Source organism: Macaca nemestrina, chromosome 2, assembly GCF_043159975.1.
Source record: "Macaca nemestrina isolate mMacNem1 chromosome 2, mMacNem.hap1, whole genome shotgun sequence".
Taxonomy (NCBI): Eukaryota; Metazoa; Chordata; class Mammalia; order Primates; family Cercopithecidae; genus Macaca; species Macaca nemestrina.
In genome coordinates, this window is record NC_092126.1 from 116100735 (window position 1) to 116114348 (window position 13614).

At 43.3% G+C, this 13614-nt stretch overlaps 1 protein-coding gene across 50 annotated transcripts in view; it reads right to left on the reverse strand.

Annotated features, from left to right (window-relative positions):
* Window positions 1-13614, reverse strand: part of LOC105480555 (polybromo 1) — a 150891-nt gene that overhangs the window by 25398 nt on the left and 111879 nt on the right. For all 50 annotated transcript variants that reach the window (XM_071091878.1, XM_071091860.1, XM_071091856.1 and 47 more), the window contains 2 exons: window positions 10110-10255; window positions 7590-7747 (listed from right to left, as the gene is read on the reverse strand). In XM_071091878.1, coding sequence (XP_070947979.1) covers window positions 7590-7747; window positions 10110-10255 — 304 coding nt within the window. The remainder of the gene's footprint in view (window positions 1-7589; window positions 7748-10109; window positions 10256-13614) is intronic.

Here is a 13614-nt window from a genome sequence, read left to right on the forward strand (position 1 = left end):
CGTGTTGACCAGGCTGGTCTCGAATTCCTGACCTCAGGTGATCCGCCCACCTTGGCCTTTCAAAGTGCCGGGATTACAGGTATGAGCCATCGCACCCAGCCAGAACATCCCTAGTTTGCTCTTGACCTTAACAGGAATGTTCATAGCTAACAACTTACTAAATATGTACGTGGGCTGGGCGCGGTGGCTCAAGCCTGTAATCCCAGCACTTTGGGAGGCCGAGACCGGCGGATCACGAGGCCAGGAGATCGAGACCATCCTGGCTAACACGGTGAAACCCCGTCTCTACTAAAAAAATACAAAAAACTAGCCGGGCGAGGTGGCGGGCGCCTGTAGTCCCAGCTACTCGGGAGGCTGAGGCAGGAGAATGGCGTAAACCCGGAGGCAGAGCTTGCAGTGAGCTGAGATCTGGCCACTGCACTCCAGCCTGGGCGACAGAGCGAGACTCTGTCTCAAAAATAAAATAAAATAAAATAAAAGAACATGTACATGAAAAACAGGTCAGAAATATTTCCAAAGCTTAAAATAGCTACAATTACTATCACTGCTTTGAACTTACACAGCGCTTTATTTACATAATTCAAAGGCCTTTTAATTCAGAAAAGGGATAATTACAATTTTCCATATTTTATCGAAGGAAAAATAGACATTAGGAAACAACAATAATTCTGTTGACAACCAAAGAGTAAAAGTGATTCGTGGCTTTGGAATGGAGGTGGTATCTGTGTGTCCTGACTTGGGTCTCCGATCAACCCCCCGAAAGACAGGAAAAAGATGAAAGTTTAGAAAACTTCATTTAATAAAGTATTAAAAAATTATCAAGACCTGCTGGATTTTGATTGGAACTGCAATGAACCAACAGTTCAATTTGGGGGGAACTGATATCTTTATAATATTGAATTTTCCAGCTATAAATATGATGGATAACTTTCATATATTTATGTCTTCAATTTCTCAATAATTTTCTTTTTTTTTTTGAGACGGGGTCTCGCTCTGTCACCCAGGCTGGAGTGCAGTGGCCGGATCTCAGCTCACTGCAAGCTCCGCCTCCCGGGTTCACGCCATTCTCCTGCCTCAGCCTCCCGAGTAGCTGGGACTACAGGCGCCTGCCACCTCGCCCGGCTAGTTTTTTCTATTTTTTAGTAGAGACGGGGTTTCACCGGGTTAGCCAGGATGGTCTCGATCTCCTGACCTTGTGATTCACCTGTCTCGGCCTCCCAAAGTGCTGGGATTACAGGCTTGAGCCACCGCGCCCGGCCAATAATTTTCTTATAGTTGTGTGTGTGTGTGTGTGCATGTGCACACGTGCATGTGCAGGTACCCTACACATCTTTGCTTCTTTGTTTTTTTTTTTGGTAGAAAGAGTTTCATTCTGTTGTCCAGGCTGGTCTTGAACTCCTGGTCTGAAGCGACTCTCCCACCTTGGCCTCTCAAAGTGTTGGGACTACAGATGTGAGCCACCACGTTGGCTATCTTTTAAAGATTTATTCTTGGCCGGGCACCATGGCTCACCCCTGTAATCTCAGCACTTTGGGAGGCCGAGGCGGGCGCCTCACGAGGTCAAGAGATCAAGACCATCCTGGCCAACATGGTGAAACCCTGTCTCTACTAAATATACAAAAATTAGCTGGGCATGGTGGCACATGCCTGTAGTCCCAGCTGCTAGGGAGGCTGAGGCAAGAGAATCGCTTGAACCCAGGAGGCGGAGGTTGCAGTGAGCCGAGCACTCCAGCCTGGGCGACAGAGCGAGACTCCATCTCAAAAAGAAAAAAAGGATTGGCCAGGCGCAGTGGCTCACGCCTGTAATCCCAGCACTTTGGGAGGCTGAGGCCAGCGGATCACGAGGTCGGGAGACCAAGACCATCCTGGCCAACATGGTGAAACCCCGTCTCTACTAAAATACAAACAATTATCCTGGTGTGGTGGCACATGCCTGTAGTCCCAGCTACTCAGGAGGCTGAGGCAGGGGAATGGCTTGAACCTGGGAGGTGGAAGTTGCGGTGAACTGAGATTGCGCCATTGCACTCCAGCCTGGGCAACAAGAGGGAAACTCCATCTTAAAAAAAAAAAAAAAAAAAGATATATTCCTAGGTATTGAATGCAAATGGTAATAATTTTCTAATTGCTCACTGATGGGATACGGATACAGAAATAGAAATATTGGGGCCAGGTAAGGTGGCTCACGCCTATAATCCCAGCACTTTTGGGGAGGCTGAGCAGGGAGGATGCTTGAGGCCAAGAGTTTGAGAGCAGCCTGGGCAACAGGGAGACCTCATCTCCACAAAAAATAAATTAAAAAAAAAAAAAATTAGCTGGGAGTGGTGGTACATCCCTATAGTCCCAGCTACTTGGAAGGCTGAGATGGGAGGATTGCTTGCACCTAGGAGTTGGAGGCTGCAGTGAGTTATGATTGTACCATTGCATTCCAGTCTGGATAACAAAGAGAGATCTTGTCTCAAAAAAAAAAACAAACAAACAAAAAAAAAAAACTACTTCATATTTTCATTTACTAATTTTAATAGTTTATCTGAATATCTCTTGGATTTTCTACATACCTAATGTTTTAGGAAAAAAAAATGGCCCTTTTGTTTTTCCTTTCAAATCTTTAGATCTTTTATTTTCCTTGCCTTACTAAGGACAGTTTTTAAATTAATGAAATGTTATAAAAATATACTGTGAAGGGAACAAAACCTGCAAATAAATTAGGAATTGGCATGTTTCAAGAGCCCAGGTTCCTGGAAATTTTATCATCTAAGGGGTTAAGGGTAGAGGTACCATCTGCCAGATGTGGCCATCTGATTACTGTTCAAGTTCTTTTTTTTTTTTGAGACGGAGTCTCACCCTGTCACTCAGGCTGGAGTCCAGTGGAGTGATCTCGGCTCACTGCAACCTCTCCCTCACAAGTTAAAGCGATTCTCCTCCCTCAGCCTCCTGAGTAGCTGGGATAGGCATGCGCTACCACAACTGACTAATTTTTCTGTATTTTTAGTAGAGATGGGGTTTTACCATGTTGGACCGGCTGGTCTTGAACTCCTGATCTCAAGTGATCCACCTGCCTCAGCCTCCCAAAGTGCTGGGATTATAGGTGTGAGCCACTGTGCCCGGCTTGATTACTGTTTAAGTTAATGAAAACAAATCTTCAACAAAACTGAAAAAAGAACATAACCGCTGGAAAAACAGGATTGTCTCCTTCTGTGTATGTAACGGAAGATGAAAAAATGATACCTCATCTAATTATCTTCAAAACTTCTATTTCAGAGACAAAAAAGTACAAAAATATGATTTACATTTAATAGTGTGTATAGTTAATACAATTAAATTATACATTCTCTAAAGCTTGTATAACAAAACCCTTTTTCCTTGGAGGCTGGGGACAGTGAATTCCACAAGCTAGGCTGAAATCCCACTTTGTGATTACAAGATGCATTTTCTTTTGGGTTTTATCTCAAGATGAAGTTACTTATATTTCATTGTATGCCTGTCGTCCTACCTAATATTGCTGGCACCTCCTTTAATTCTCAAAAGACAACCTAGGTTTTAGTTCTGGCCCACTCCTTGGGTAGTAACTTCACCTTTCTGACAATATCAGCATCTTTCTTTCAGGGTCATGTTGAGAATTAAATGAGATCCTGGATATAAAACTGGTATATAAACTGTAGAATGCAACACATTTTCTTTCTTTCTTTCTTTTTTTTTTTTGTTACATAGAGTCTTGCTCTGTCACCCAGGCTGGAGTGCAGTGGCTTGATCTCGGCTTACTACAACCTTCACCTCTCGGGTTCAAACGACTCTCCTGCCTCAGCCTCCCTAGTAGCTGGGATTACAGGTGCACATCACCATGCCTGGCTAATTTTTGTATTTTTAGTAGAGACGGGGTTTCACTGCATTGGCCAGGCTGATCTTGAACTCCTGAACCTCATGATCCACCCACCTCGGCCTCCCAAAGTGCTGGGATCACAGGCATGAGCCACCGCGCCTGAGGTGAAGCTGACCACGTTGACCAGGCTGATCTCTAACTCCTGATCTCAGGTGATCTGCCCGCCTAGACTCCCAAAGTGCTGGGATTACAGGCATGAGCCACCATGCCTGGCCAGAATGTAACACATTCTTTTTTTTTTTTTTTTTGAGACTGAGTCTCGCTCTGTCCCCCAAGCTGGAGTGCAGTGGCGCGATCTCGGCTCACTGCAAACTCCGCCTCCCGGGTTCACGCCATTCTCCTGCTTCAGCCTCCCGAGTAGCTGGGACTACAGGCGCCCACCACCGCGCCCGGCTAGTTTTTTTGTATTTTTTAGTAGAGACGGGGTTTCACCGTGTTAGCCATGATGGTCTCGATCTCCTGACCTCGTGATCCACCCGTCTCGGCCTCCCAAAGTGCTGGGATTACAGGCTTGAGCCACTGCGCCCGGCCCATAATGTAACACATTCTAATAGGCATCTTTAGAAAGAAATTACTCCAAGTTATGTCAGTGAAAATGGAGGAGTAGTGAGCTCTAAGGGACATTCCTTCAAAGAAACAGTGAAAAAAGCAGAATAAATGTCATTGGAACTCTGTAAGGTAATCAAGGTTTACAGCAACCGAGCAAATGCTTAATTTAAAAAAGTGACTGAAACTTGGCGGGAGAGCTTTGTGGCATTTTAACTTATCCTCACTCCATCCCTTACCTTCTGTCTCAGTGGCAGCCTTGAAGATGGCAGCCTCTATTCCTGGTGTAAGATTGTGGTGATAGAGGAAGCAAAACAGCTCTATGCCCAAAGAACTGTGGTCATCTGTTTTGACCTGTCAGGCAGCTTTCTAAATACTAATGCAAAGTGTTTGCCTTTATTTTGCTTAACCGGGAATTCTCTCATGGTGGAGAAGTGTCTAAAGTTCTTTTGTCAAAAACATTTTGTCTTAGTCTATTTGTGCTGCTGTAACAGAATACCTGTCACAGACTGGGTAATTTATAAAGAACAGTTTTCTCACAGTTCTGGAGGCTGGAAAATCCAAGATAAAGGCGCCAGCATCTGGCAAGGGCTTTCTTGCTATGTCATCATATGGCAGAAGGCAGAGGGCAAGAGTGTAAGAGACAACAAATCCATTCAGACAGAGTAGACCCATTTACATGAGCCCCCTTTTTTTTGAGACAGAGTCTCACTTTGTCGCCTAGGCTGGAGTGCAGTGGCGCAGTCTCAGCTCACTACAAGCTCCGCCTCCTGGGTTCACGCCATTCTCCTGCCTCAGCCTCCCGAGTAGCTGGGACTACAGGCACCCACCACCACGTCTGGCTAATTTTTTGTATTTTCACTAGAGACAGGGTTTCACCATGTTAGCCAGGATGGTCTCGATCTCCTGACCTCGTGATCCGCCTGCCTTGGCCTCCCAAAGTGCTGGGATTACAGGCCTGAGCCACCGCACCCGGCCATGAGCCCTTTTTATAAAAGCAATATTGTATTCATGAGGACAAGCCCTCATGACCTAAACATCTCCTAAAAGGTCCCACTTCCCAACACTGTTGCACTAGGGATTACATTTTAACTCATGAATTTTGAAAAGGGCACAAACATTCAAATCACAGCACATTGAAAGTCAAATGAACCAGCTGTTGCCAGTTGGAACAAAGGGTATCAGTTGGGGCCAACAGCAGATAGGACAAAAGGCCTCAGAGGAAAAGATGGGGAGTGAGATGCTTTGGGGAATAGGGTTTTGAAAAGTTTCCACACATTCCTGGGAGCCTAGAAGGCCACACACATGCCAACAATAGCGTACCTGCTCAGAAAGGACCTAAGAAGGCCCTAAGATCTCATTTCTGGCTGACTTTCAAGCTCTGCACAAGTAGGAAGTAAAGGCAAAGCAGAGTTGTAATCTGCATGGCTGAGTGTTGAAGGTGTGCTCCACCATACACAGAAAAGTCAGCTGTGAAGACTTGTGGTTTTATTGGCTCAAGTATTTACGAAAACCTCTGTCAAATCACTTACAGAACAGAGACTATAGTAACCACATACAATAACAACAACAACAACAATCTTTTATTTTTTGAGACAGGTCTCACTCTGTTGCCCAGGCTGAAGTGCAGTGGCATGATCATGGCTCACTGCAGTCTTGACCTCCCTGGGCTCAGGTGATCCTACCACCTCAGCCTCCTGAGTAGCTGGGACCATGGGTATAGACCACCACACCTCGATAATTTTTGTATATTTTGTAGAGACAGGGTTTCACCATGTTGCCCAGGCTGGTCTCGAACTCCTGGGCTCAAGCGATCCGCCCACGTCAGCCTCCCAAAGTGCTGGGATTAAAGGCGTGAGCCACTGTGCCCAGCCAAAAATATAATCTTTAAAACAAACAAACAAAAGTTTAGAAGAGTCACTGAACAAACAACCATAACCTATAACAATTAGTAGGAACAAAGCCTGAGGACGGGGAGAATCTGGTTTCCAGAGTTATCACATTATAATACCCAAAATGAGCAGTTTTCAACAAAAAATTATCAGGCATGTAAAGAAACAAGAAGGTACAGCCCACTCATAGGAAAGAACAAAATGAACAGAAATTGTTCCTGAGAAATTCCAGACACTGGACTTACTAAACAAAGACTTTAAATCAATTGTCTTTTTTTTTTTTTGAGACGGTCTTGCTCTGTCATCCAGGCTAGAGTGCAGTGGCATGATCCTGGCTCACTGCAGCCTCTGCCTCTGCCTCAGCCTCCACAGTAACTGGGATTACAGACATGTGCCACCATGACCAGCTAATTTTTTTTTTTTTTCTTAGCAGAGACAAGGTTTCACCATGTTGGCAGGCTGTTCTCAAACTCTCGACCTTAGGTGATCCACCCGCCTTGGCCTCCCAAAGTGCTGGGATTACAGGTGTGAGCCATTGTGCCTGGCCTTAAATCAACTGTCTTAAATATACTCAAAGGTCTAAAGGAAACCAGTAAAATGTCATAGCAAATACTGAATATAAATGAAGAGACAAATTATAAAAACTAAATTCTGGGGCTGAAAAGTACAGTAACTGAAATGAAAAATTTATTAGAAGAGTTCAACAGAAGATTTGAGGAGGCAGAGAATGAAGGCACCTGAACACAGGTCATTTGAAGTTATCCAGTCTGAGGAGCAGAAAGGAAAAAAAGGTAAAGAAAAATGAAGAGTCTGAGAGACCTGTGAGGTACCATTAAATGTACCAACGTAAGTATAATGGGAGTTCCAGAAGGAAGCAGAGAAAGGAGCAGAAAGAATATTTGAAGAAATGGCCAAAAACTCCCCAAACTTGATGAAAGACATGAACAAAAAAACTATCAATGGAGAATTCTGTATCTAGGAAAACTATACTTCAAAAATTAGCTCAGTGCGGTGGTGGCATGCCTATCATCCCAGCTACTCGGAAGGCTGAGGTGAGAGGTTTGGTTGTGCCCTAATTACCACCTGATATTCTATACATTTATTTTTTAATTTATTTACTGACTCCCCAACCTCTGCCCCAACATAAGGGAACAGAGATTTAGATTTGGGCACTGCTGTATACATAACACCTAGGACAGTGCCTAGCACAGAAGTAGTATTCAATCAATTTTGATGGAATAAACACTATTAAATAAAAAAGCACAAATACCTACCGAGAATACATGTCATGGGGCAGGTTTCTTCCAGATTACTCAGAAATACTTCTTTTTTGTAGAACATTTTTGTGGGCTCATGCTCCGTTTCTTCTGGGTGAATGAAGATGGGGCCATAAAAATATGCAGCTCCATCTCGAACCCATACTTTTTCAATTCTTGGGGAGAAAAATATAAATTACATTAAAATAGTTTCCTTCTTGAAGGATTAATCTAACAAAAATTCCATTAACCAAAAAGTTAGTCATGTGTACCATTCAGAGGAGTTTCACTGGCTGTTTTGGTAAGACAACTTCATTAATTTTTCCCTCATTAAACACATGAAAAGATACTTAGAAAAAGAGAAAGGAACCTTTGGCTATTTGTCCAAGCGAAAAAAAATTTTTTAACGTAATATCGAGACACAAAACTTAATAGCTTCATCTAATGATCAGGTTTTCTTCCTGAGATGTTCATGATGAAAACAGAACTAAGCATTTGTCATTGGACTTGTGAACCAAACAAAGACATAAACCATCAATATTTGGGGTCAGATCACATGAGTGGCAGACATTCCTTTAAGACAGTGGTTTATAATCTTTTTGAAGGTCAAGATCTAATACCCCTTGCTGGGCACAGTGGCTCACACCTGTAATCCCAGCACTTTGGGAGGCCAAGGTGGGCAAATCACTCAGGAGTTCAAGACCAGCCTGGGCAACATGGTGAAACCCCATCTCCACCAAAAATACAAAAATGAGCTAGCCGTGGGAGTATGCACCTATAGTCCCAACTACTTGGGAGGCTGAGGTGGGAAGATGGCTTGAGCCCAGGAGGTGGATGTTGCAGTGAGCTGAGATCATGCCACTGTACTCCAGCCTAGGTGACAGAACCAGACACTGTCTCAAAAAAAAAAAAAAAAAAAAAAGGGGATCTAGTGCCCCTTCACCCCTTGAGAATTTGATGAAAGTCATTATTGTTGACAACTAACCCATAGAGTTGACATTATTATTGCTCCATATTATCGTGATTCCTGACATGAAGTATCACACTTATTTTGGTTAATGGTAACTGCACCCTTCCAGTTTCTCAGGCTTACACACAGGAATCACCCTTGACTTTTTTATCTTTCTCAGACCCCATACTCCATTTATCAAGAGTACTATTAATTTGACCTTCAAAATACTATCTTTTGCAATCACCCTGGTCTGAAGCATGATCATTCTTGCCTGGATTATTGCAATAGCATCCTAGGTGGTGGATCTCCTTGCCTCTACCTTGACTTTTTACCGTCTATTCTCAACAACCAATAGGCAGAGCAATTCTATTAAGATCTAAATCAAATGTCACTCTGCGCTTGAAACAATCAGATGGCACTCCATGTAACTCAGTTAAAAGCCCAAATCCCTATAATGGTCTCTGAGGCCCTATGTGATATGCACCCTACCCCTGGCACTTATCTCTTACTAACTCATGAATGGCTCACTCTCCTAGCAACAAACAGGCCTGGCATGCTTCTCCTCAGGTGTTTATACTGGCTGTTCCCACTTCCTGGAATCTTTTCTCTCTGTATATTCACATTATTCACTTTCTCAGTTTCTTCAAGTGTTGGTTCAGCTGCCAACTTCTCAGTGAGGCCTATATAAACCATTATCCCTGCTCTGACCATGGGACCCTCTTCTCCCCTTGTTCTGCTCTATTTTTTATATAGCATGTATCATGATCTAACATATTACATACTTTACTTATTCAAGATGTTTATTGTTTGTCTTCACACTAGAAAAAAGCTCCCCAGGACTAAGAATATTTGTCTGTTTCATTAACTAATGTATCCTCAGAGCTTGGTAAACAGTAGGTATAATAAATGCTTACTGAATGATGAACAGATATGATAAGGAAACTGAAGCCCAGAGGGGTAAATCATTCACCTAAGGACATACAACTAACAAAGCTGGGACTTAGGGAATGAACTAGTGTTCTTAACCACTATCTTCTCCTACCCAACCTGATACCAGACTCTGCTGTGTTTGCCATCCAACCATACTGTCATCCTTTTATCATTTACTTGTTCATCAAAATATCTGAGCCCCTACTATGTTTCATGCACTATGATTTGAGCAGGGATTGCAAGGGTGAAACCTGACAATAACATAATGAACACCAATATGTGATATATATGCTAAGGAGAAGGAAATATGTGGTGCTTTGAGAGTGCGCAACAGGGAGACTTAACCCACTCTGCAGTGAACAGGAAAGACTTCCTTTTAAGGAAGTGTCACTTCAAATGTATGGTAAAGGAGTTTACCATATGAAGTAGGCAGGGAGATTTCTGAGCTGAGAGTTCTGTAAATAGTGGAAGAAAAGAAAAGAGCCCATAGGGATAATTTAAAGAAGAAAGTGTGGTTGGAGGGGAATGTGGTGTGAGAAGCAGCTAGAAAAACTACCAGGGGAAGGACTTTTGTCTTCATCCAAAGGGTGATTAATTTCTACTGGTTCCAAATTTCTCAGATTCAACCTCATCTTCCCTATTTCAACGACACTCACCTGCCCACACGAGGACGCACCAGGCCATGGGACTTGATGAAGACACAGTCGCCAACCTTCAGCCACATGTCATTGTAATGGAGCTGCTCAAAGTAGTGGCACCCTGGTTCACCATTGGACATTTCCACAGGGACATCTTCTTTTTCCTGTTGTAAAGAAAACTGGCTGAAGAAAGGTAGCTGATAATCAAGGAATACAGAAGGTAAGAAACGAAAGCAGACTTTTCTTTCACATTAACTTAAAAGAAAAAACAACCATTGGTTATGTGGCTCACACCTGTAATTCCAGCATTTTGGGAGACCAAGGCAGGATGATCACTTGAGCCCAAGAGTTTGAGACCAGTTTGGGCAACATAGTGAGACCTTGTCTCAACTAAAAAAAGAAATTAAAATAAAAAATTAGTCAGGCATGGTAGTGCATGCCTGTAGTCCCAGCTACTCAGGAGACTGAGGTGGGTAAATCACTTGAGCTCAGGAGGTCGAGGTTACAGTGAGCTAGGATCACACCATTGTACTCCAGCCTGGGCGACAGAGCAAGGCCCTGTCTCAAAAAAAAAAAAAAGTAAATTAAAACAAACAAACAAAAATACAAAAACAGAAACTTTGAAGGAGGCTAGGAAACAAAAAAATTAGATTACTGAAATAAAGTATTAACAAGTATCTATTTTATTTTAAATTTCTAGTTAATTTTCATTAAAAAATCTTATCCTAAGATGCTTTTATCCTGTCTCCCTTCTGCTCTCAATTCCCATTGTCTTTAGAAACAAACGAACAAACAAAAAAACTGGAGAGGATTTATCAGTATTTAAAAGCAGACTCATTCATGCATTACTACAGTGTAAGGGGCAAATTCTACACAAGCTTCCTCTCTATCACATTTACTGGGCTCCCTTAATGTCTTAACATTAATAATTGATAGATTTAGGCCAGGCACAGTGGCTTATGTCATAACTCCAGCACACTGTGAGGACAAGGTGGGAGGATTGCTTGAGCCAGGAGTTCAAGACCAGCCTGGGCAATACAGTGAGACCTCATTTCCAAAAAAATTTAAAAATTAGCTGTGTGGCTGGGTGCGGTGGCTCAAGCCTGTAATCCCAGCACTTTGGGAGGCCGAGACGGGCGGATCACGAGGTCAGGAGATCGAGACCATCCTGGCTAATCCGGTGAAACCCTGTCTCTACTAAAAAATACAAAAAAACTAGCCAGGCAAGGTGGTGGGCGCCTGTAGTCCCAGCTACTCGGGAGGCTGAGGCAGGAGAATGGCGTAAACCCAGGAGGCGGAGCTTTCAGTGAGCTGAGATCCGGCCACTGCACTCCAGCCTGGGTGACACAGTGAGACTCTGTCTCAAAAAAAAAAAAAAAAAAAAAAAAAAATTAGCTGTGTTTGGTGACGTGCACCTGTATTCAGAGCTACTTGGGAGCTGAGGTAGGAGGACTGCTTGGGCCTGGAAATTGGTGTCCACAGTGAGCCGAGATCGTGCCACTGTACTCCAGCCTGGGAAACAGAATGAGACCCTGTCTCAAACAAAAGAAAACAAACCACAAAATACAACTGATATTACAATTTTTACTATTTTGATTTATTCCAACATGGAAAGGAATAGCATAGCCTCTGTGATATAAACACGCTCTGTTTTCTAATAATTACAGCATCTGGTTATCTAATGACTGCTATGAACTTGGGCAAATTACTTGACCTCTTATGTCTTAGTTTCCTCATTTGTAAAATGAAGATAATGACAGTGTGGCCACCAGATAGGGTTGTTTAGGAAGCTTAAGTAACATTAAGTGCTCATGTACATAGAAAAATGCCTGACTCATAAAAACCACTTAACGGAAGAACCATCTTCTTTACCATTAAAGAAGAACCATAATTTACCGAGAACCTAGCTGATAATGGGCACAAGGTTAGATGTTATAAATATATTAACTCCAAAACATACATACGCTGAGGAAACTCCAAAGCCTCCAAGTTTTCTATAGCATCTTCCTGAGAATACTTCAAACTTCACACTTAAAAAAAATTCTTCCTTTACAATGTCCAAATAATTTAACATTCTGATCTTTATGACTTCAAATGTGATATTGAAATGGTATTCTTGGAAAATCATTAAGAACGAGGGGGCCGGGCACGGTGGCTCAAGCCTGTAATCCCAGCACTTTGGGAGGCCGAGACGGGTGGATCACGAGGTCAAGAGATCGAGACCATCCTGGCTAACACGGTGAAACTCTGTCTCTACTAAAAAATACAAAAAACTAGCCAGGCGAGGTGGCGGGCACCTGTGGTCCCAGCTACTCGGGAGGCTGAGGCAGGAGAATGGCATAAACCCGGGAGGCGGAGCTTGCAGTGAGCAGAGATCCGGCCACTGCGCTCCAGCCTGGGCGACAGAGTGAGACTCTGTCTCAAAAAAAAAAAAAAAAAAAAAAGAACGAGGGAAGGCCAGGAGTGGTGGCTTACGCCTGTGATCCCAGCACTTTGGAAGGCCAAGGCAGGCGGATCACTTGAGGCCAGGAGTTCGAGATCAGAGTGGCCAACATGGCGAAACCCCATCTCTATTAAAGATACAAAAATTAGCCAGGCACGTTGGTACATGCCTGTAGTCCCAGGAACTTGGGAAACTGAGACATAAGAATTGCTTGAACTCAGGAGGCGGAGGTTGCAATGAGCCAAGATTGTGCCACCACACTCCAGTCTAGGCAGACTGTCTCAAAAAAAAAAAAAAAAAAAGAATCAGAGAGGTTCCATATATATAATAGGGAAGAGACATCTGAAAGAATGGAAGCTGTGAATAAAACAACCCATGAGATTAATAATACCTTTTGCTTTCAGGAATGGGTTCTATTCTAAAGTAATTTTTTTTTTTTTTTTTTGATACAGAGTCTTGCTCTGTCACAAGGCTGGAGTGCAATGGTGCAATCCTGGCTCACTGCAACCTCCGCCTCCTGGGTTCAAGAGATTCTCCTGCCTCAGCCTCCTGAGAAGCTGAGATTACAGGCACGCACCACCACGCCTGGCTAATTTTTGTATTTTTAGTAGAGACAGGGTTTCACCATGTTGGCCTGGATGGTCTTGATCTCTTGACCTTGTGATCCACCCGCCTCAGCCTCCCAAAGTGATGGGATTACAGGTGTAAGCCACCGAGCCTGGCCTAAAGTTATTCTTCAAAAAAGTTCCAGTTGGGCATGGTGGCTCTCACCTGTAATACCAGCACTTTGGGAAGGCAAGGTGCGTGGATCACCTGAGGTCAGGAGTTCAAGACCAGTTTGACCAATATGGTAGAAATCCGTCTCTACCAAAAAATACAAAAATAGCCAGGCATGGTAGCATGCGCCTGTAGTCCCAGCTACTTGGGAGGCTAAGACAGGAGAATCACTTGAACCTAGGAGGTGGAGGCTACAGTGTGCTGAGATTGTGCCACTGCACTTCAGCCTGGGCAATAGAGTGAGACTCCGTTTCAAAAAAAAAAAAAAAAAAAAAAGTTCCTGAATGACATGTCTTGGTCATG